Consider the following 24,044-nt stretch of genomic DNA (forward strand, 5'->3'; position numbering starts at 1 on the left):
ATCTGTATTAATGATCCAGCACAAAACATCAAGCCTAGATAAATGAAATATATCTAAAGCTCAGCAGTGAGGGTGACTGGCTCTCCTCCAAGGGAAGGGAGTTCCACAGATGGAGCACCACCACAGACAAGACCCTATCCCATGTCACGGTGCAACAAGCAGTGCTCATTGGCAGGACTGCAAAAACAGCCTCCCCTGTAGATCTTAAGGCCTGGGCCAACAGATACAGGGGCAGCTCCTTCCTGTATTTGGGCACTAAGTTGCTCAGGGCTTTATAAGTTGATATCAACACACTGAATTGAGCCAAATTTGAGAATAGGTGTAATATGATTCCACCTAGAACTCTAGCTGAAGCTTCCAGACTATTTTCAATGGAAGTCCTACACACATCTAGGCATGAGGCTACCAAAGCGTGGGTCACTGTGGCAAGACAGTCCTGCTCCTGGAATAGCTGGATGCCGGTGGCGCTGTGGTCTAAACCACTGAGCCTCTTGGGCTTGCCAGTCAGAAGGTCGGCGGTTCGAATCCCCACGATGGAGTGAGCTCCCGTTGCTCTGTCCCAGCTCCTGCCAACCTAGCAGTTTCAAAGCACGCCAGTGCAAGTAGATAAATAGGTACTGCTGCGACGGTGTTTCCGTGCGCTCTGACTTCCATCACTGTGTTCTGTTGCACCAGAAGCGGTTTAGTCATTCTGGCCGCATGACCCAGAAAGTTGTCTGTGGACAAGCGCCAGCTCCCTTGGCCTGAAAGCAAGAAGAGCACCGCAACCCCATAGTACCCTTTGAGTGGACTTAACCATCCAGGGATCCTTTGCTTTTACCTTTACCTGTTCCTGGAATAGCTGGAGCAGGAAATAGCCACTTATTGCCACTGAGGCCAGCTGATCTTCCAGTGACACTATTGGATCCACAAGTACCTCCAAGCTACATACCTGCTCCTTGAGAGGGATCATGATTTTGTCCAGGCAGTTCATCTCCACATTTCCTGGACACAGGAACTACTCATAAGTTCTTCCGCCTTATCAGTATTCCGTCTCCATTTACTCACCCTCGTTGAGCCCTTTACTGTCTCCACGCAATAAGTTTGATTCATCAAATGATAATTTCAATTATATCAAATTGGTTTTTCCTGTAACTGAGCAGCGCTTTGAAAAGTTGGAACAAAAGCATTGACTCCTAAGATTTTACAAGAAATAAAATTGAGTTTGTGTAACTGGATTGAAACTGACTCGTGTAATAGATTTCCAAAAGCAGGCTTATCTGTGTGTTTTCTTTCTGGTGTTGCCACTGCAAAATCAGTTACATTTTTTTTTATGCTCTTCGTATTGCAGGCATGTGACGCAAGCAGACCTCAAGAGCTCCACCTTTTGGCTTCGAGCGAGTTTTGGTGCTACAGTCTTTGCCGTTTTGGGCTTTGCCATGTACAGAGCATTACTAAAGCAGCGATGATCTGGAAGAAAAGCACGTTTCTCGCAGGGGAGGGGCCTACCAAAAGGGAAAGAAAAAGAAACTTTTATGTACATTCTAAATCCGCTAGAAATATTTATATATGCGAGTTACTTTATTACTTGTAATTCATGGATAAGATTATTTTAAATGATAGCTCTAAACTTGCAGTATTGCGATGGTTGTGGAAGATGTTTTTGCATTACAGTGGCTAACTGAAAATGGCTACATTTGTTAAGGCCCAAAGGGAATTATTGTAAATATAACTTGTATATATTAAGGCTGCGAGCCGTAATGTCCCCCAAAGTTATTATAATTGGCATTAATAGATGTTTCAAATGGAGTGAGCGAGAGTGTAATTAGAATTTGTTTTAAGCAATGTAGGTTCAAGTCCAGGATCACCATTCATTTATTTATTTCACAGGTGTATGACGTTCTCTCTTTGGGCTCACAGTGCTTGAGGGAGGGCTGAGTTCCCTCCTCTTTCAGTAATTGAACTGCTCCTTTACCCCACAGATCTTATTTCACAAGTGTTTCATTCCCACTGCAGCTTTTATTGGACTTGGATTGATTATTTTTACATCCTAGGTTAAGCAGCAAAATGTGCCGCAGGTCAAGGATATTTGGGGGGGGGGGAGAGAGAAAGAGAGCTGTGCATTCCCTCCGATAGAAGAGCAGCAAACAGCATCCGTGTGTTTGTCAGAATCTTGACTCTTGTGTGCCATTCCGCAACTCTCTCGTTTCCCACTCTGTTGTGTTTTGCAGACTTTTCAAAGGGGGGGGGGGCGGCAATCAATTTGTATATTACAACTGTTTATAATTCCAAAGTGTTTTGTTTCATCCTCACTTCCGCAAGCCATTCTCCCAAAAGCTGGGCGTATGGGGTAGAGCCGAAATATTACACAGTGCTTTACTCTCTACTTGGTAGATTAGTTGCATGGTTTGCACTGCGTCCTATACTTCGCTGGAATTACCTGTAGGTGGCATTTTTGAACAAAAAAGAAGGTCAGGAAACCTCATAAGCGGAAATTCCTCACTGTCAAACCTATTTCCTCCCCCCCCCCCCCATCACTGGCCTTTTCAAGTATTTCAATAAATAATTCTACTGTGCTGTGTTTTGAACGCTCATTCTTGTACTTTTCTAAGCGGTAGTGATTCAGTGTGCACAGCAATGATCACGGTTCCCCGGCACTATAGCACAATCCAAAGGCTTAAAAGAAATGTTTAAACCTGTCTAAGAAATGCTGAACTCTCGATTAGTTCAAATCTCTGCTCAATCACAACTCTCGCTGGGTGATGTTGGGTAATCACCACCTAGGGCTGTTAACATAAAAATGGGGAAAATTCAAGAGGGCCCAGGAGGAGGAGCAGAACTGCTTGTAGGCCTAGAATAGTTACCGGCAGTAGAGCTCAGTGGGTAGATATCAGTCCCTGGCATTGCTAGGTAGGGCTCCACCTGGAAAGCTACTGCCAGACGGTACTGAGCTAGGCAGACCGATGATCTGACTCTGCAAAAGGCAACTTTCTATGTTCCTGTTCATGCATTACAGTTTCCACTGGGAAACTCCCCATGAGCAATAGAGGAGTTTTGGCCATACTGTGTGAATTGAGAAGAACACAGTTCTAGCAGCGCAGTGACTGGCCCGGGCTTTCAGGCATTAGAAACCCCCAGAATGCTTGCTAGGCACACATGAGAACTGGAAGACCCCTGTGAAGAACTCTCGGCCTTTTATCTGTTTAACCCCCTCCCCATATCATGTGGCTGTAGTTCCATTTCAAAAGATGTAAATGGACAACTTTCAGCTAATGTTTCAGGCAGCTGGCTCCTTGAAAAGGTGGGCACCACTGCCATTACCTTAGTTCAGAGTGTTGGAAAAGGTGGTTTTGGGGACCCCTTTCAGCTTCCATTTTGTTCACAGTGAACGGCATGGTTTCAGAAAGCCAATGAAGCACTACTTTGCTCCTATAGCTTAGGTTGGATTTTGTCTGCCCACATATCAGCTGCTAGGAATGCCATGAGATTTTGATACTGAGAAAACATCGTTTAAGACTTAGCTCGGATTTCTATACCATAATTACCAGGAAGCTGCTGCTCATAGCACTGCTCTTTGGAGAACTTGGTTTTGTAAAACGTGGGAGTTCCCCTTCATGTCTTTTCTTCACAGATGGATCTGTAGAATTTCCACAGAATTGTTGAAGCTGGCTTATAGGAGGAAACTTGGTTGCCAGGAAGGAAGAAAAAAGCACTAGACATTAGCAATGAGAATTCTAGCTGTACATCCTAATTGCAGATTGCTGAGCATTGGACAACTTGAACAGGAGGGTATATATATATATATATCCCCTACTGTAATATTGTGCTTGTATGACTAGTGGCTGCTATCATGGGGATGAAATCATTCTTGAGGATAAAGGAATGGGAAGCAGCTGAGTTCTTCATATATGCAAATGCTTTTGCAAGGAGCCAAGTGAATTCTGCTTGTGGAAGGCAGAATGATAAATAGGTTTCATGCCATGAGGTGTGGGGAACATGGAGCAAGAGGATTCTTTTCCCACAGTGAGACACACAAATGTCCTTTGCAGCTAGTGCCTTATACTGGTTCCAACCCAAGCATGGTTTGCTCTGAAAAGTAGAGGTCCTTCCTAGGCCTACTTCAAGTGCTGGGAAATTAATTTAAAATAGGGTTTCAGTGTTAATAGAATCATCAGCTGAAAATCTCAGACTCTGTTAAGACCTGGGGCCTAACTGGGCCTTGCCTCCATGTCGATTCCAATGCCAAACCTGTTACATTTATATTGTGGGGAACTCACTAATCTCGTACAGGAAGCTTCCTTACTACCTCAGTTGCTGTGTTATAAAATCATTTCCCATGCAGTTTCAAGTACAGTGGTGCCCCGCAAGACGAATGCCTCGCAAGACAAAAAACTCGCTAGACGAAAGGTTTTTTCATTCGCGATTTGCCTCGCAAGACGAATTCCCCTATGGGCTTGCTTCGCAAGACGAAAACGTCTTGCGACTTTGTTAAACCGTTTAAACCGTGCTTTGCAAGAAGAAAAATTCGTTAGACGGCAAAAATTGCGGAACGAATTAATTTCGTCTTGCGGGGCACCACTGTACCATGAAAATAGAAACATTTGTTCATGGGGTTTGCGGGGGGGGGGGTGAGAATAACACCTGGCAAGATATCTATGATCAATATACTATGAACAATTTATTGTTGTTAGCCGCTCTGAGGCCGGCTTTGGCTGCGGAAGGGCGTGATATAAATAAAAATTATTATCTTTTTTATTATTATTATACAGTCATACTGTATAATCTGAGAACCACTGGCAGTCATCTTTGAGAATTCCTGGAGAACAGGCGAAGTCCCGGCAGATTGGAGGAGGGCAAATGTTGTCCCTATTTTCAAAAAGGGGAAAAGAGAGGACCCAAATAATTATCGCCCAGTCAGTCTGACATCAATACCAGGGAAGATTCTGGAGCAGATCATTAAGCAAACAGTCTGTGAGCACCTAGAAAGGAATGCTGTGATCACCAATAGTCAGCATGGATTTCTGAAAAATAAGTCATGTCAGACTAACCTGATCTCGTTTTTTGACAGAATTACAAGCCTGGTAGATGAAGGGAACGCAGTGGATGTAGCCTACCTTGATTTCAGCAAGGCATTCGACAAGGTGCCCCATGATATTCTTGTAAAGAAGCTGGTAAAATGCGGTCTTGACTATGCTACCACTCAGTGGATTTGTAACTGGCTGACTGACCGAACCCAAAGGGCGCTCATCAATGGTTCCTCTTCATCCTGGAGAAGAGTGACTAGTAGGGTGCCACAGGGTTCTGTCTTGGGCCCGGTCTTATTCAACATCTTTATCAACGACTTGGATGATGGACTCAAGGGCATCCTGATCAAATTTGCAGATGACACCAAACTGGGAGGGGTGGCTAACACCCCAGAGGACAGGATCACACTTCAAAATGACCTTGACAGATTAGAGAACTGGGCCAAAACAAACAAGATGAACTCTAACAGGGAGAAATGTAAAGTATTGCACTTGGGCAAAAAAAAAAATGAGAGGCACAAATACAAGATGGGTGACACCTGGCTTGAGAGCAGTACATGTGAAAAGGATCTAGGAGTCTTGGTTGACCACAAACTTGACATGAGCCAACAGTGTGACGCGGCAGCTAAAAAAGCCAATGCAATTCTGGGCTGCATCAATAGGTGTATAGCATCTAGATCAAGGGAAGTAATAGTGCCACTGTATTCTGCTCTGGTCAGACCTCACCTGGAGTACTGTGTCCAGTTTTGGGCACCACAGTTCAAGAAGGACACTGACAAACTGGAACGTGTCCAGAGGAGGGCAACCAAAATGGTCAAAGGTCTGGAAACGATGCCTTATGAGGAACAGCTAAGGGAGCTGGGCATGTTTAGCCTGGAGAAGAGGAGATTAAGTGGTGATATGATAGCCATGTTCAAATATATAAAAGGATGTCATATAGAGGAGGGAGAAAGGTTGTTTTCTGCTGCTCCAGAGAAGCAGACACTGAGCAATGGATCCAAACTACAAGAAAGAAGATTCCACCTAAACATTAGGAAGAACTTCCTGACAGTAAGAGCTGTTTGACAGTGGAATGTGCTGCCAAGGAGTGTGGTGGAGTCTCCTTCTTTGGAAGTCTTTAAGCAGAGGCTTGACAACCGTATGTCAGGAGTGCTCTGATAGTGTTTCCTGCTTGGCAGGGGGTTGGACTCAATGGCCCTTGTGGTCTATTCCAACTCTATGATTCTATGATACCTTGGAAGTCGAACAGAATATGTTCCAAAAGTCTGTTTGACTTCCAAAACGTTCAAAAACCAAAGTGCAGCTTCTGACTGGCTGCAGAAAGCTCCAAAAAAAGTTCGAAAACCGGAACACTCACTTTATTGTTCAGGAGCCAAAACGTTAGAGAACTAGGCTGTTCAACTTCCAAGGTACAACTGCATACCGTATTTTTCACTCTATAAGGCACACCAGACCATAAGACGCACCTAGTTTTTGGAGGAGGAAAACAAGAAAAAAATATTATGAATCCCAGAAGTGAAAGCAGTGATCCCTCTTGCTGTTCTGGCTTCTGGGATAGCTGCGCAGCCTGCATTTGCTCCATAACACACACACACATTTCCCCTTACTTTTTAGGAGGGAAAAGTGAGTCTTGTAGAGCAAAAAATACGGTAAATAAGTGCAAAAGTACAAGCTGAATGTGAGTGGCCTTGCTACATCTGTTTTTAGTCAACATGGGAAAATGCCATGTACCCATCTGGATAGATGTGTTTCCCCATCAGGTTTTCTACTTTTTACATTAAAAAAAACCTACCAACCATTTTTCTTGCTTCTCTGCTTAAAACATTTGCTGCGATTTTGTACGCTTGGTGCCGGCTGACTTTGCTTTCAACAAGAATCGAGATAGGATGCAGATTGCCATGGCAATGTGTGAAAATAGCTTTTCACATCAGCCAGTTGCTATATCTGGTTTTTGGCAGATGGGAATGCAGTAGCTGATTGGTGCTTGAGAAAGACGGTGTGAAGGAGCCAGCCGAAAGACAGTACGTAGCAAGCAGAACATGCAGGTCTACCCGTTAGGTGGAACAGATTTCCAAATATAGGTTCACGTGCTTCTGGAGCTCTGTAAACATTTCCCCTAATTGGTATCATATTTGGGCTTTAAGGACAATGCCACAGCATGTTAGAGTAGCAAGATGAAGTACAGTGGTGCCTCGCAAGACGGAAAACTCGCTAGACGAAAGAGTTTTCCGTTTTAGAGGTGCTTCGCAAAACAAATTTCCTATGGGCTTGCTTCGCAAGACGACAATGTTTTGCGAGTTCCTGCTGGTTTTTTTTCCTCCCCCCCCCTTTTTCTAAGCCGCTAATCTGCTTATCAGCTGATCCGATCAGCAGATAAGCCGCTAAAAGTGCTAATCTGCTAATCTGTCAATGGGCTTGCTTCGCAAGACGAAAAAACCGCTAGACGAAGAGAATCACAGAACGGATTCTTTTCGTCTTGCGAGGCACCACTGTATAGGTTACTTGCAATTAAACAAGAATACAAATAGAACTGGCTCTTAGGGATGTGGGATGTAAGTTACTGTAGTGTGAAACCTGGCTCTTGGTACCATTTCCATTTCACTGGCAATGCAACCTCCTTCCATCTTGCACTTTCTCCTCTCCACCTTATACCAGCTACCTAGAGAAAGCTGGCAGAGTGCCATGTGCTGTGCCCCCCCCATTAGGCATGGCCCTCCATTGGGTGGTCCTTGATGATTTCAGCTGCTGCAGAACACCACGGCCTGCCTCTTCTGCTGCTTGCATTGGTTCCTTGTTTTCTACACACAACAATAGGTACCGTTTTTGACCTGCCTTGTTCTTGATGACTCGGCCCTTAGTGGTCTTGGATAACAAGTCTTCTATCTTAGTTGTATCATCGTGACCTTGACTCTCCGTTGAGACTTCTCTTCACCCATCAACTTTAGAATCAAAATGTGCTCTTGGGAGACAGCTATCCCAAATCCCATTCTCTCAGTAAAGGTAAAGGGACCCCTGACCATTAGGTCCAGTCGTGGCCGACTCTGGGGTTGCGGCACTTATCTCGCTTTATTGGCTGAGGGAGCCAGCGTACAGCTTCCGGGTCATGTGTCCAGCATGACTAAGCCGCTTCTGGCGAACCAGAGCAGCACACAGAAACGCCGTTTACCTTCCCGCCGGAGTGGCAAGTATTTATCTACTTGCACTTTGATGTGCTTTTGAACTGCTAGGTTGGCAGGAGCAGGGACCGAGCAACAGGAGCTCACCCTGTCGCGGGGATTCGAACCGCCGACCTTCTGATCGGCAAGTCCTAGGCTCTGTGGTTTAACCGACAGCGCCACCTGCATCCCTGGCTATGGGTATTCCATAGCCAGGATTAATTAAGCAGCTTCTTGCAGTTTTCTGCATTGCTGCAGTCACATACCTGGTCCAAGTTCTCTTACCACAGAATGCCTCTAATGCAGGGATAGCCCACATTGCTGCTCCCCATGATGTTAAAAGTACAGCTCCCCTCTTCCCTTGCCATTGGGTGTGCTGATTGGGCCTGGGGGGGTCCTCTGACACTTGGGGGGCACCACCTTGCCTACCGCTGCTCTTGGGTGTACTTTGTCTGCAGCTGCCAGGAAACAAGGTGAAAAGGGTTTTTTTTTGTCCTGTCCTGTGACACGTAAGTCTCTCTTGGCAGGCAACAGGGCAGGGGCAGCCTATAAGTATATAGGCTTTTGGTCCAACCTTGAGAATTTTCCATCATTCAAGCCTGCTCAACCTCAATTACAGGTAAGCAACTGATTTATCATCATCATCATCATTATTTGAATTGATATACTGCCCTATGTCCAGAGATCTACAAAATGTGCAGTATGTATAAAGCTTGCAGTGAATTTTTTAAAAATTAGCTTATGTAGTGGTGCCCGGTTGCCGCCTGGTGGCAGTGTGGCTTTGAAATGTCTGCATGCTTTTCAGCTTCTGCCTTGGTCCTGTTGGTTTCCGTAAGAAACCTGGTTTAATTGCACATTCTTTTCTCCCTCTGATACCTTCTGCTAATTATGCATTTGCTTTATTTTTTACAAAACTTCCATAGCAAGTCTTACGGCACAGGAAAGTGAACTTTGGTCATCATGGTTATTTATTTATTTGTTCCTGTTATTGCTTCGTTAGCCAGAAATGGGACTCTTGACACACACAGAATGCCTCCAGCTACAGTGGAAAAACACTTCCCCCCCAGAACACAGTGGCATCAGATCTATTTTTAGCGTTTTTTCCTGTGCTGTAAACCCCAAAGGTTTTCCCCCTTGGGGCAGAAGAGGCGCTGCAGAATTCCATCACAGAGTTAAAAATTACTTTTAAGATCTCCCAAGACCATTCTTTCCAGCCACTTTGCTTCTGTTAGAATGGGGGTGGGAAACTTGAGGCCTCGCCTGATCTCGGACTCCATTCAGCCCCAGCCAGAATGATCATGGATGCCAGGAGCTGGTTAGAGCATGGTGCTGATAACACCAGACTTGCAGGTTTGACCCCTGTATGGGACAGCTGTGTATTTCTGCATCGCAGGGGGGTTAGACTACATGAGCCTCAGGATCCCTTCCAACTCTATGATTTCTATGGAAATGAGTTGCACTTTTTCTTTGACAACGCATGGAGGGCTGCAGGTCCCTCTTCCTTGAATAAGGGACACCATCTAATCCACTTTATGGATGCAGGTTTGCTGCTGAAGGAGGGAAACACATTCTCAGAAGTGAGCCAAGCAGCCTGTGCTCAAACTCTGCCTTTGAAACCCAATATTTAAATATCACTTGACTGTAGTAGGATCATGCCTACTCTTTTGTATTACAGTGGTACCTCGGGTTAAGAACTTAATTCGTTTTCGAGGCCTGTTCTTAAGCTGAAACTGTTCTTAACCTGAAGCACCACTTTAGCTAATGGGGACTCCTGCTGCCGCCGCGCCGCCAGAACACAATTTCTGTTCTCGTCCTGAAGCAAAGTTCTTAACCCGAGGTACTATTTCTAGGTTAGCGGAGTCTGTAACCTGAAGTGCATGTAACCTGAAGCGTATATAACCCAAGGTACCACTGTATTAGATTTGGAATAAACCTGGTTTGTTACTGAGGAAAAATTAGAAGCTCCCTTGAATCATTTTGAGAAAGATAAGACATGGCGTGCAGTGGTTTCTCTGCTAGCCGCTAATATGCACTCTGATCTGCCTCCAGATGGAACCAGTATTTTTCTTAAAAACCAACTTCCTCTTGATTCCTGGACCGACGTCCACTTTAACAAATGTTCTGTTCTAACGGAACAACTGTAAACTCAGCAACATCCATTGCGGTTTCCACTTCTTTCCTGATTCACAGCCTATTCTGTAATGCAATGTACATTGCTTAGGATGGTGTGGGGAGTCTTTAGGAAAAAAGAAAGAAAGAAAGAAAAAAGCCTGCTTTATCAATCTTTGTCTCTCTCACATGCTCATGCAAATTCCACCAACCAATAAGACAGAGCTGTATTAAAGCAATGTCACACTGCATTGGATTATTATTTTTTAAAGTGCTCTGCTGCATCAGTTTTGTTCCAGTTCTCTGCAGTTGCTATTTCAATTAATGAGGCTACTCCGAGGAAGGCGGGTGGGAAATTAATTTTGGAACTGAACTAAAGCCGAGGCTGGCAAAAGGAAGGCGGTTCTCAATAACAAGTTGTCCTTAACCAAGGGGAAGAGGAGGCTGACATGCTCCGCAAAGGACTTGGTTTGCCCTCAGAGGAGCATGAGCTGTAAAAATAGTTACAGGCCTCACAAATCGTGCAGCAAGCTCTCTTAGACCATTGGGGGGGGGGAGAGATCCAAGCAGCAACAGCAGGGTATTATATTTGGGTGCTTCCAGACTCTTGTTAATTTTGAGTGGGATTCAATCACATGCTAGCAGTGGCGTAGCGTGGGTTGTCAGCACCCGGGGCAAGGCAAGTAATTTGCGCCCCCTAACCCGTGGATTTGCGCCCCCTAACCCCCAGATGTTGCGCCCGGTGCGGCCGCCCTCCCCTGCACCCCCCACACTACGCCACTGCATACTAGCAAATTCAGGGCTGTAGGAGATGGGTCACGCACAACAAACTCACTCCCCCCACACACACACAAAGACTGCATTTTGCCGTGAGGAAAGTGGTGCGAACATGGTGGAAAGTTTTGGATAATGCTGCAAACCAATCGGGATGAATTCTCAATAAAAGGTCATCTGGGGAAATGCCCTTTATTAGGGCCAAACTGAATACAGTGGTACCTCGGGTTACATACGCTTCAGGTTACAGATTCCACTAACCCAGAAATATTACCTTGGGTTAAGAACTTTGCTTCAGGATGAGAACAGGAATCACGTGGAGGCAGCGAGAGTCCCCATTAGCTAAAGTGGTGCTTCAGGTTAAGAAGGGAACTCCGGAACGAATTAAGTACTTAACCCGAGGTACTACTGTAGTCACAAAGTAGGGAGCAAGCTTTTCTGCAATCTGGATGTTGTCTTCAGCCTGGATGTTAAGGAACTTGAACAGCAAAAGGAAGGAAGAGCAAAATACCTTGCTTGGCCTCCCAAAATGTCCCAAGTCTTAAAGTGGAATGGAGGAGGAGAAGGAGGGATTTTGCAGATTTAGTGAGATTAGACCATGCCTGCTGCAACAATCTCCAGTCCCAGCAAGGCATACTGGGGCACAGGAAAAATAGTGACTTCCCTTTCGAACCAGAATGTGTATCTAACATTTATGGATGGTGCATTTTTTTAAGTGTTTCAGAGAATCCCCACACTTCGTCATCAAGGGGTTGGGGCGGAATATCTCTGTTTACTAGGTAACACACACACACACACTACTCACTTTTGGCTTCTATTGACTTTAAACGATGCAACATAACTTTTAACCTAGCTTAAATAAGTATTGGAACATCAAACCAACCCTTAAAAAAAAACACCCACCATATTTTATTGATCTCAACCATATTTTATTGATCTCAATTGCATCAGTTTATTGCTCAATCATTAACTGAGCACCACTATATGTTCAAATAGGCACCACATAATTAACTACCTTTCATAATTGTGCTACAGTGGTACCTCGCAAGACGAATGCCTCGCAAGACAAAAAACTCGCTAGACGAAAGGTTTTTCTGTTTTCGATTTGCCTCGCAAGACGAATTTCACCTATGGGCTTGCTTCGCAAGACGAAAACATCTCGCGACTTTGTTTCCTTTGTCTAAAAACAAAGACATGTTTTGTTTATAAAGTTAATTTATTTTCCCTTCAATTTTTGAACTGCTCTTTACAGTATGTGTGACTTTAAAGAGCAGTTAATAAACTGTTGTTGTACCAAATTTGGCTTTGTTTGGACTTTTTTTGACCATAGGAACGCATTAATTGATTTTCAATGCATTCCTATGGGATTTCGTGATTCGCAAGACGAAAAATTCGCTAGACGACAAAACTTGCGGAACGAATTAATTTCGTCTTGTGGGGCACCACTGTACATGCTTATAAATGCCTAATTATATATATGTTATTTGTTGTTTGATTACATTCACCTTGTTTCTTTGCCCTCATTTAATGCTAACTGTTATCTATATGTCACTAGTAATTGTGAACGGACTCACTGCATCTTGCACACACCATTTCTCAACAAATTTATTCTCCAGCTGCTTTCTCTCTTTGTTAACTTAATATATTTCCCAGATTCTTATTAACCAGGCTACTATTGTGGGAGCATCTAGCTTTTCTTCCATTTTTGGCAAATGGCCATTCAAGCATCTGTTAGCAGATTCATTGCCATTTCTAGGTCTTGGGATACCAGTCTTTTAAGATGTCCAAAACATGCAATTAAAGGACCTTTTGGTAGTTAACATCCAATGTTGCTGTTGTTGTTGTTGTATCCAATGATTTTTTTATTATTATTTCTGTCAAGAGAAAAGCAATGACAAACCAGCATCTTAAAAAGCAGAGACATCACCTTGCCGAGAAAGGTCCGTATAGTTAAAGATATGGTTTTCCCAGTAGTGATGTGTGGAAGTGAGAGCTGGACCATAAAGAAGGCTGATCGCTGAAGAATTGATGCTTTTGAATTATGGTGCTGGAGGAGACTCTTGAGAGCCCCATAGACTGCAAGAAGGTCAAACCTATCCATTCTGAAGGAAATCAGCCCTGAGTGCTCACTGGAAGGACAGATCGTGAAGCTGAGGCTCCAATACTTTGGCCACCTCATGAGAAGAGAAGACTCCCTGGAAAAGACCCTGATGTTGGGAAAGATGGAGGCCACAAGGAGAAGGGGATGACAGAGGATGAGATGGATGGACAGTGTTCTCGAAGCTACCAGCATAAGTTTGACCAAACTGCGGGAGGCAGTGGAAGACAGGAGTGCCTGGCGTGCTCTGGTCCATGGGGTCACAAAGAGTCGGACACGACTAAACAACAACAACAATTTCTGTCAAGACTGCATCTCAGTATTCTACAATTTTATAACCTATCCAAAGTATATGTCATGCATGGATTGCCAATGTGCAATCTCTGGCTTTCCCTGATACCCACAGGGTTTCATCCATCCCCCTGCCCTTCTTCCATACTCTGAAAGAAGCCTTCTTCACCCAATAGAAGCCGTTCCCCCTCAAATTCTCACAAGAGTAAAGTGTAAAGAGACTGGTTATTTCTGCCCCTGCTGCGAACTCACAGCAACCAGCGTCCAGAGAAACCTGGAGCGAGCACACGGACATGAATTTTTTTGGTGCTGATTTGTGGAGAAAGATAAACAAGATACATTGCAAATCGAAGGACCACATTTTGATCTTCCACATCCCAAGACATAGCATTTAAAGATGGATGGTCCCTGCCCTGCTGCTTGTTTCACCTTCCTTCTCACGCTGTCAACGTTCCTCCCAGAATCTGACTTGATTGATGTTGCTGAGAGAAAAGTGTTTCCTTCCTCTTGTCTCTGACAAACGACAAACATGATGCACAATGCCACAGATCAAACACAGGGAACACTTAGGGTCTTCTTTGAAAGGAGAAAAGCAATCGCAGGCCAAGTGCAGCCAATTTTTATAGCATTTGCCCTGCCTTGCACATAAACACACACCTCTCTCATCCAAAATGGTGGGCATTTGGCTGGGGAAATCTTTTTTTTAAAAAGAAGTAATTGTGAAATATTTTTAGTGTCTAGATCCTAGATTTGCAGGTGAGGAAAAAAATGTATTTGACCTCAAATAGCTGCGGCAGGCATGGTCCAGATCTTGCTAGTTTGCAACTCCTACTAAGCCTACATTTCTCTGACAAAAATAGGGGTGCCCTATTCAATAATAATAATAATAATAATAATAATAATAATAATAATAATAATTATACCCCACCCATCTGACTGGGTTGCCCCAGCCACTCTGGGCAGCTTCCAACATATATAAAAACATAATAAAACAACATTTAAAAAAAACTCTATACAGGATTGCCTCCAGAAGTCTTCTAAAGGTTGTATAATTACTTATCTCCTTGGCTTGGGGGGGGGGGTGTTATATAACTCTATACCCTCCAACATTTCTCTGATGAAAATAGGGGAGTAATAATAATAATAATAATAATAATAATAATAATAATAATAATGTCGTCTCTGGAAAATAGGGACACTTAGAAGGTCTGCCATCCCTCTCTTATGGGAATGACGGCCTTTATTGTGTGTAGTAATCTCTTTAGATCTACCGAGAATGCTTTCTGGATTCTTCCATTGGTGAGCAAAGGCGTACCTAAATAAAACGGTGTTTTTGCAGGTGCTGTATGTCATATCACAGAGCTCCTACCAGATGTCAAGGAAATAAACAACCATCTGACTTTTAGAAGACATCTGAAGCTAGACATGTTTAGGGAAGCTTTTAATGTTAGATGTTTTATTGTGTTTTTAATATTCTGTTGGGAGCTGCCCAGAGTGGCTGGGGAAACCCAGCCAGATGGGTGGGGTAATAATAATAATAATAATAATAATAATAATAATAATAATAATTTATTATTAATTAGAGGTTCTGTGCAGGCCATTGAGGGGTGGCTTTTTCCACTTGCCTTGCCCCACCTTCCAGCCCTAGGAGCCTTCATGAGGGAGCTCCTGAAGGGGATACTTTGACCTATCGGTAAGCTATATTCTTACTTAAACCTTTGCGTATGATAAATTAGCTGTTCCTTCTTTATTATTACGTTTCTGTGTTGGGTTGCAGCGATATATGTCTCATGTACCGTTTGGAGTTTTGTTTTTTGTGTGCGTGAAGCGCTTTTGAGGGCAGATGGACTTGTGGGGAAGGTGAGATTACAGTGGTGCCTCGCAAGACGAAATTAATTCGTTCCGCGAGTTTTTTCGTCTAGCGAATTTTTCGTCTTGCGAAGCACGGTGTCGGGAAAGTTTTGGGAAAGCTTCAAAAATCACCAAAAACCTCAAAAAAGGCTACCACACCACGTTCTATGAGTTGCTCCTCGAAGTCAAGTCGCAACTGTATTAAGAAAAAGGAAACAAACTTGCAAGACGTTTTCGTCTTGCGAAGCAAGCCCATAGGGAAAATTGTCTTGCGAAGCAGCTCAAAAACCGCAAAACCCTTTCGTTTTGCGAGTTTTCCGTCTTGCGAGGCATTCGTCTTGCGGGGCACCACTGTATGAACAAACTGGCCATTAAAAAAAACTACAACCCCGACCCAAAGGCAAAACCAAAACCAGTCTTCCTGCTGAAATACTCTCTCCTACACAAGTGTTGAAAGGCCGGCCAGTCTGTCAATGTTTATTACGGCAAACATCCTGCATATATTGAAAGGTCTGGTTTATCTGGCTGCCTTTTTGAGGCCCTTTGGGCTCTATATTGTATTCAGAGGGTCAGGGCAGGCTATGTTGCTTGGTCATGTGGCAAGCACACAAAACACACAAAAAGCTTTGTGCTCCCTGAGTAGCTCAATCTCAGTTGTGGAATTCCCTTCCCACAGAGGTATGCCCTGCTTTTTCACTATACATCTCTCTCTCTCTCTCTCTCTCTCTCTCTCTCTCTAATTTCCAAATGTTCCACATAAACGTTGCCAGATTTACGTATACGCTAAACAAGCTATAGCTTAGGACCCCACTCTCTTGGGGGCCCCAAAAAAAGTTTAAGGGCAAAAAACCTGGATGTACATTTCCAAAATATAAGATAAAAAACAAATAAAATAAAAATTCCATACAGCAACGGTGTTTTATGTTGTGTAGGCTCCTGAGATGTAAGTCATAGGCCCTGCCTGCTAGCCTGCTCCCTCAAATATCACTGGTTTGCTCATTTCTGTATCAATTACTTTGATAAAATACATATTTTGTTATGTGCAAATGGCTTTAGATACCTTTTAGGTCCATAATATATTCAACACACCAAAAAAAAAACCAGCGACAATTTGTTGTTGACAAAGGACAGCTGGACATATAAAGGGCCCCATTACCTCCGTAGCTTAGGGCCTCATCAAACCTAAATCCGGCCCTGCACATAAATTCCATTTTTTAAAAAACAGAATCAACTTCCTATTCCATTTTCCGCAATGTTTTTCTTATCCCCTCCCCCTTTGCTACACCCCCATCTTACCTCTTTTAAAACGTAGTCATAACGCAATAATCTTTCATTGTTCTGTTGCTCGCAGTTCGAAACCTGCATTCACCATACAGCTTTTGGCAAATGCTGAAGACAAGCGTCTTTATTCCTGGCTTTTGGCACCTGAGTCGTGTGTCTTCAGGCCACGACTATAATCCATTCTTGCGACTATAACCTGTTTTTTATTCAGAATTTTAAGTTGTTGTAACCTGCCCTGGGACTTGCTGGTGAAGGGCTGGGTTTTTTTTAGGAAAAGTACTTTTCAACATTTTTTCCCAATTCATTATGAATTTCCTCCCAATACTCTTTTACCACTTTACAGGTCCACCACAAAAAAATGGCAAGTTGACCCCCACTACCTCAATAAAGTCCCTGCCTATTCCATGGCTTTCCCTCGAGTTGCTATGGCTGTCTTCTACATGCTAGTGATCACTGTAGGAGCACATATGGCTTTGGGTTTTGCCAATGGACAGGGTTTGTGCGGGGGCACAATTTGTGTGAACCAGCACTTATGAAACCGCTGACATTGGGGCTTCTGGGCTTCTGACAAGCACCTGGCTGGCCACTGTGAAAACAGAATGGTGGACCAGAGGAGCCATTATTAGGTTCTTATAAACAGGAACATCTGTCTGTATAAAAGGATCCACACAGTGTTTCAAATAAATGGGGCTTTGTTTTTTTTGTTTTTTTGTTTTTTATAAATATTTTATTCAGTTTTCACAATAAAAAGCATACAAAGACAAAGAAAATACAAAATCACAAAAAACAATACAATACAAAAATACAAACATTAAATACATCAAAAGAAAAATACAAAAATAAAAAGACATATAATAACAAAAAACAAAAATTCCCTCTTACTTAATTTCTCATCTTCAATTAACTTATTTTCCCGACTTCCTCACATCTCCCGTTCTTGTATCCCTTTTTAGAAATTAATTCAGCAAATTCATATTCTATTAATTTATCTGTTGTTAATCCAATCTTATATTTTACTTTGTCGCTAAAGCCCCTGCGATTCATTTCAATGTCCTTAACATTCAAAAATTTTACAATATTTCTGCAAATAAATTTTAAATTTCTTCCAATCTTCCTGCTTTGGAGCAGTTGGGCAGATCCACACCGTACATTTCAAGAACATTAAACACACATGACTCCCCCAAAAGAATCCTAGGAACTGTAGTTAGTTAAGCATTCTGCACATTGTAACTCTGTGAGGGGGAAACTACAGTTCCCAGATTATTAAAAAGATCGGGGGGGGGGGGGAATCATCTGCTTTAGATGTGTGGTGTGCAAAAACATGAGGTCACAAACGCACCAGCAACCTCATGAGCTTTTCTCACTGCTCTTTGGCGCCTTCATTTGAGAGCTAACTCTTGGTGCTGACAGGATATATGGCTGTTTTGGGGCTACCCTAAAGCTGAGGAAAAACAGAGCCCCCCTCCCCTTTCCTCGTCTCATCTAGAAAGCACCTCTATGGGAAAATATCAAAGAGAGACCAAGAGAATGGCTCTTTCTCTTTTTTGTCTTTCTGAAGCAAGGTCTTCAGAGGCAGAAGACCTCCATGGGAAAGGAAGAGGGTTTATTTCAGAGCTAGGAGAACAACGAATGACTCAAGGCGGGGGGAACGGGGATGGATGGACCAAAAAGGTACCCCTGCTGCTGTTGCGGCCGCTGCCTATCTTTTTAAAGCCAGTTTCCTTTAGAGCAGGAAGCAAGCTGTGTAGATGCTTTTAAGAAAGAAGAAGAACTGGTCAACAACTTTTGCACAGGGCACCACATGGGAAGAAGAATCTGTTGGTTCTATTCCAAGGAGAACAAAGGGGCAAACAGAGGAGAGGAGCCCTGCTTGTGGGCAGAAGGAGGAGGAGGAATTGAGGGTCTCATTTGTGGAGAAAGAGAAGCAGAGCCTCACTGATTCTCCAGAGCCTAGAAAACGTAGCAGGCAGAGCAGCGGCAAAGGTTGCCAACAAACCAGGGGGGGGAAGCAGCTGGATCTGCTCTTGCAGAAATCAGCATAATAGTGCTCATTTGATTATCTAATTTACATTCAAATTTACACTCTAGAACAGTGGCTCTCAAACTTCTTTCTTTGGGGCCATACTTTCAGAACAAAAAACTGCAACTTCATCAGTAGTTTTCACGTCCTAGAGTTACTTATTTTTCACCTAAATGTCTGAGTTAATCTCAGACTGGGGCCTGTGGTGCAAATGAAGAAAAGGTTTTTATTAACTTGTCTTTGAAACTATATGCCTTTCAGTGTTAAGCTTAATCAAAAGCCCATGTGCTCAGCATGTATTAGAAGACAGAGTTCTTTTTTATGTTTGTTATTAAACTGTGATTACTAATTGGTCTTTCTGATCATGCAGATCACTCGATCCTTGCCAGGGGCATGGGGAAGCCCCACACATTGGAAGCTGGGGGTGCCCAGCACAGGTAGGAGACACTAACGAATGATAAATCTCTGTGGTCTGTACAGGAACATAGGAAGCTGCCTTACACTGAGTAAGATCATCGGCCCATCTAGCGCAATGCTGTCTACACTGACTGGCAGCAGCTGTCAGAGGATCTTTCTCAGCTCTACCTGAGGGACTGAACCGGGATCTATCAGATGGACCTAGATGGACTAGTTGTTCCAACTTGATATAAGGCAGTTTCCCATGTACTTATGCACTGCGGGGGAAACCTAGTAATTTATATGCAGGAGGCGCATTTTTCACTAGTGTTGTCACCTGGCATGCATAGTAAATGTTGACTGGTTGTCACCCCAATGCAGGCATAGGCAAACTCGGCCCTCCAGATGTTTTGGGACTACAATTCCCATCATCCCTGACCACTGGTCCTGTTAGCTAGGGATCATGGGAGTTGTAGTCCCCAAAACATCTGGAGGACCGAGTTTGCCTATGCCTGCTCTAATGCACGGGGGTTAAAGGGTTCCCCAGTTACAACCCAGAGTTGCTGTACATGTCTTTGCAACAGGTGTGGGGAACCCTGGCCATTGGCCACACTTGCTAGGGCTGATGAGACATGCAGTTCAGAAACATCTGGACAACCAAAGTTTCCCAACACCTGCTTTCAAAGTACTATTGCTATGGAAAGTGATGCAGCTGCGGCTTCTCACACCTATTCAGATGGAAACTCTACAGGCACAGACTAATGCAGCAATGAAGGCAGCCTCATCTGTAGAAATACTAGTTATCATCCAGCTGTAAAGGCGGAGAGGATCCACCAAATGAGCTTGAAAGCCGTATCTCCTAACCCATGCTGTGCATCTCCCCTGAAAGCTTGTTAAATAATCCTTGAGCAGCTCTGTATCCTGAAACCTGACTTCTTATCGTTATCCTGCTAGATTGCCATTCTTTTATCTGACAGTTTGCTGGATAATAAGTCGGAATGGCTGTCTTAATGGCTATTAATAAAGATTAAGGAGATACAGGGCCGGCTCTACCATTAGGCAGAGTAAGGCAGGTGGGGTTGGAGAGTAACAGGGAGGTATCAGGGAGCAAAGCCGTGTGCACTTCATGCATTTCCTGTACCTTCTTAAAGATAGCCTGCTGTGTAGTGGTGGACATTGCCCTGTTGCCAGTGTTGGACTAAAACACAACTGCATGTCCGGTTGGCTTCAGTACATGAAATGATGGATGTGCTATTTTGCCCCATGCAAGAAAAGATATTGGGCATCTTTCCCTTTATTCGATTTAGATACTTATCAGAGGCTAGGGAATGGAATACTGCATCCTATCCCTCTCCAGTTACAGAAAAGGGGTAGGGGTATGAGGGTGGGGTGGGGAGAAAACAAACTAACAAGCCAAGCATACAATAATTAAAGGTAAAGGTAAAGGGACCCCTGACCAATAGGTCCAGTCGTGGCCGACTCTGGAGTTGCGGCGCTCATCTCGGCGCTTTATTGGCTGAGGGAGCCGGCGTACAGCTTCCGGGTCATGTGGCCAGCACAACTAAGCCACTTCTGGCGAACCAGAGCAGCACACGGAAATGCCGTTTACCTTCCCGCCGGAGCAGTACCTATTTATCTACTTGCACTTTGACGTGCTTTCGAACTGCTAGGTTGGCAGGAGCAGGGACCGAGCAACGGGAGCTCACTCCGTCGTGGGGATTCGAACCGCCAACCTTCTGATCAGCAAGTCCTAGGCTCTGTGGTTTAACCCACAGCACCACCCGCGTCCCTAATACAATAATTAGAAGTTTGGAAAAGCAAAGAGGGAAAGAGATCACTAGCTGGCAGAAGGCTGATGAGGACTACCAGATATTCTGCCTCATGGAAACCCCTTCTGTTTGTCTCCACTTCTGCTCTGCTTCAATATTTGTAAATGAAACAATATTGGGAGTTGGTGCTTCCCCTTGGAACCTCTCATTGCTTAGGGGAATAAGCAGCAAGCGCGCTGCAGAATCAAATCAAACAGACCCCACCTGAGCACCTCTTTAGTCATTGCAATCAGTGTTTCCATTTTGGAGCCATCTAGCACTCTGACCTCCGCTAGGCTGTTTGCTCGACAGATGCTAGTCGGCCCCCTCCCCTTGGGCTCGTCCCTGCATATTCATTAACTGACCTTTTTTGCATTACGGGATTAGATTGGAATCCATGGTCCTCTCGGAATAATAATAAATGTTGCTATTTAAATGACTGTTGTTAAGGCAGAACTTGGCTCGTATTTTCAAGGCACCCTCTGTTAGTTCATGGAAATGAACTGCCCACGTGTTAACCGTCTAATGTGCCCCACTCGTATCTGTCAATTATTGTTTTACAAAGCTGAACTGCCAAGGAGGACGTGGAAGGAGAGAAAACGAGGGCTGTACAAATCAAGAGGTTTTCAAAAGCTTAGCAGTTCATCGTATGCTTGTAGCAAAACCTTTTAATTAGAATGGTGTGATTTTTTCCTTAGACGTTAATAGTAGCAAGGCCCTTGCTCACTCATCTCTCAAGATTCTTTGCTTAAATTATCAGAGCTGTTGACTGTGAATTTGTACTGTAGAGGAGCAGATATTTATGGTTTGTTTGTTTTTTAAATAATAATGTACAGTGGTACCTTGTTTCTTGAACTTAATCCGTTCTGGGAGTCCCGAAACAGTTTGAAAACCAAGGCACGGCTTCCAGTTGGCTGCAGGAGCTTCCTGCACTCAATCAGAAGCTGCGCTGGATGTTCAGCTTCTGAAAAACGTTCGCAAACCAGAACATTTACTTCTGGGATTGCGGCATTTGGGAGCCGATTTGTTCGGGAGCCAAGCCATTTGAGTACCAAGGTACTACTCTATTCATCTGTTGAGGTAAGGAAATATTGTGTCGCTGAATTATTATTATTTTTAATCATATTATAAATGAGAAATATGCAGGCTACTCTTTTGAGCTTGGTAAAAACACCACAGATTCTGACAAAGTGAAGATACTCTGGCGTTCCTGGCTTAGATGCCATAAATCAAAGGTGGGGAACAGTGTCTAGTCCAAGGGCCTTGATTCTTTCTGAGCAACCTTCTGGGGGGTCACATGCTGTTGGTGGGCAGGGCCAGAGAAAAATGTGGGTGGGGCTAATAATGCAATTTTTACCTTTCTACAGTAGGCTGGTCTCTGCACACATTTACATACTCTGCTCTATCTTCCATCCAGGCAAGCAAGATGCATTATGCGAGTTAAAGGACACATCCCAGGCAGGCAAAAATACTCAGAGGATATGAGGTAAGGGCAGGGAGGAGCATGGCCTGGGGAAGAGTCCTGAAGGACAGATAGAGGCTTGGAGGGCCATATTTTGTCCCCAGGCCACATACAGTTGCCATATGCCCTCTTTTTCCAGAACACGCCCTCTTTTTCAGGATTTAAATTTCTGTCCAGGTGGATTTTTTAAAAAATTTGGCACAATGCCCTGGGTTTTGTTGTTATTTGTTTTTGTTGTTTGTTTACAGTAACCAATAATTTTTTTAAAATGAAAACAATTTTAAAATTCTGATGCATCACACTCCCACCCATGCCGTTTTTCATTAATGGACTGTACATTAACTAAAACAGTTTACTAAATTGTTCTGCGCACACTTACATTCGCAAAAATGTGAGCGTCCCAAATACTTTCATGTGGCAAGCGAGGAAGCAAAATACGTTGCTACTAGCAATATCTCCAAGCTTCTACAGCCTACATATAGCAGGGGTAATTTAAAATGAGTGTCGTCGTAGTGATCCGTAGCTAAAAGTACAAGTCGTCAAATGTGTCCTCTTTTTTGCTTTTCAAAATACGGCAGCCCTAACTGAGGTTCCATAAATGAAAGGGTTTCACGTGAACGCAATAGTGAGGGGATGTTCTTAGATCCAGCCTTCTGCTTGCTAGATAAGCAGGTAGCATCTGAAGCTCCCGGTGCCTTTCACAGTTTTTTTTTCTGGTGTCCCAGCTTTACTCGGGAAGAAATGATCAGGCCACAGTTGTTGTAACATCCAGGGTAGATCACTGTATGTGTGCATTAAACACTTGCTTTGATGCAATAAAAAAATTCCTTCCAGTAGCACCTTAAAGACCAACTAAGTTAGTTCTTGGTATGAGCTTTCGTGTGTATCTGAAGAAGTGTGCATGCACACGAAAGCTCATACCAAGAACTAACTTAGTTGGTCTTTAAGGTGCTACTGGAAGGAATTTTTTTATTTTGACTATGGCAGACCAACACGGCTACCTATCTGTTGCTTTGATGCAGATTGCTAACAGGAGCTGACCTTCAATGCTCCAAATGGGGGATATAAGCCCAAGTTATCCAAAGGACCATCTTCCTTCACATGGTCACCAATTCAGATTCTGCCCCGCAGCCTTTTTCTGTGTCTCTGCCTTCTGGGCTGAAGTGGTTGCCTTTGCAATGTCTATGCTATGGGAGCTCTTTCCCTCTGTAAATTTACTTGGAGTAGTTACTTTTTATCTTTAAGGTGCCAGGTGGAGGGTATCCTATTCTAATTACAGTGGTACCTCGGGTTACATATGCTTCAGGTTACGTACGCTTCAGGTTACAGACTCCGCTAACCCAGAAATAGTACCTCGGGTTAAGAACTTTGCTTCAGGATGAGAACAGAAATCACACAGTGTCGGCACGGCGGCAGCGGGAGGCCCCATTAGCCAAAGTGGTGCTTCAGGTTAAGAACACTTTCAGGTTAAGAACGGACCTCCGGAACGAATTAAGTACTTAACCCGAGGTACTACTGTATTTGCATATGCTAGCTTTTGCTATTTTGACCTCAGTTGTTTTGGAGTTTTAAATGTTCTGGTTTATTTCTTACATTGCTTTTATAAACCAACATGAAGATGTTTGCACCACAATTCGGGTGTAAATCCTATCAACGAATAAATTACAGATGCCAGCTATTTTAGTTATTCACAGCTAGGTAATTTTGGACCCAGGGCTTAATGGTCTTATAGCAGACGGGGTGGCTCCATTACTTCAGTTGTGAAGCAAACAATTTTTCTCTTTTCCCCCTTCTAC

The 24,044-nt window shown here is 43.7% G+C and overlaps 2 protein-coding genes and 1 long non-coding RNA gene across 6 annotated transcripts in view; 2 read left to right on the plus strand and 1 right to left on the minus strand.

Annotated features, from left to right (window-relative positions):
- Positions 1–2,573, plus strand: part of RHOT1 (ras homolog family member T1) — a 55,796-nt gene extending 53,223 nt beyond the window's left edge. For all 3 annotated transcript variants that reach the window (XM_082212483.1, XM_082212484.1, XM_082212486.1), the window contains one exon: positions 1,331–2,573. In XM_082212483.1, coding sequence (XP_082068609.1) covers positions 1,331–1,448 — 118 coding nt within the window. In that variant the 3' untranslated portion in view covers positions 1,449–2,573. The remainder of the gene's footprint in view (positions 1–1,330) is intronic.
- Positions 2,073–17,227, minus strand: LOC309526742. The gene is made up of 2 exons (XR_014216900.1): positions 16,578–17,227; positions 2,073–3,662 (listed from the first exon to the last, which is right to left on the minus strand). It is a non-coding gene; the product is annotated as an uncharacterized lncRNA (long non-coding RNA).
- A 1,725-nt stretch (positions 17,228–18,952) lies between these two features.
- The window catches only part of RHBDL3 (rhomboid like 3), a 142,286-nt gene continuing 137,194 nt past the window's right edge, over positions 18,953–24,044 (plus strand). The window contains exon 1 of one of the 2 annotated variants that reach the window (XM_082212657.1): positions 18,953–19,019. The gene's annotated coding sequence lies outside the window, so the exon portion shown is untranslated. Of the gene's footprint in view, positions 19,020–22,254; positions 22,273–24,044 lie in introns of those variants that run through there. The other variant, XM_082212656.1, reaches the window with a different exon arrangement.

This window comes from Podarcis vaucheri, assembly GCF_965113315.1.
Source record: "Podarcis vaucheri genome assembly, chromosome: 2".
NCBI lineage: Eukaryota > Metazoa > Chordata > Lepidosauria > Squamata > Lacertidae > Podarcis > Podarcis vaucheri.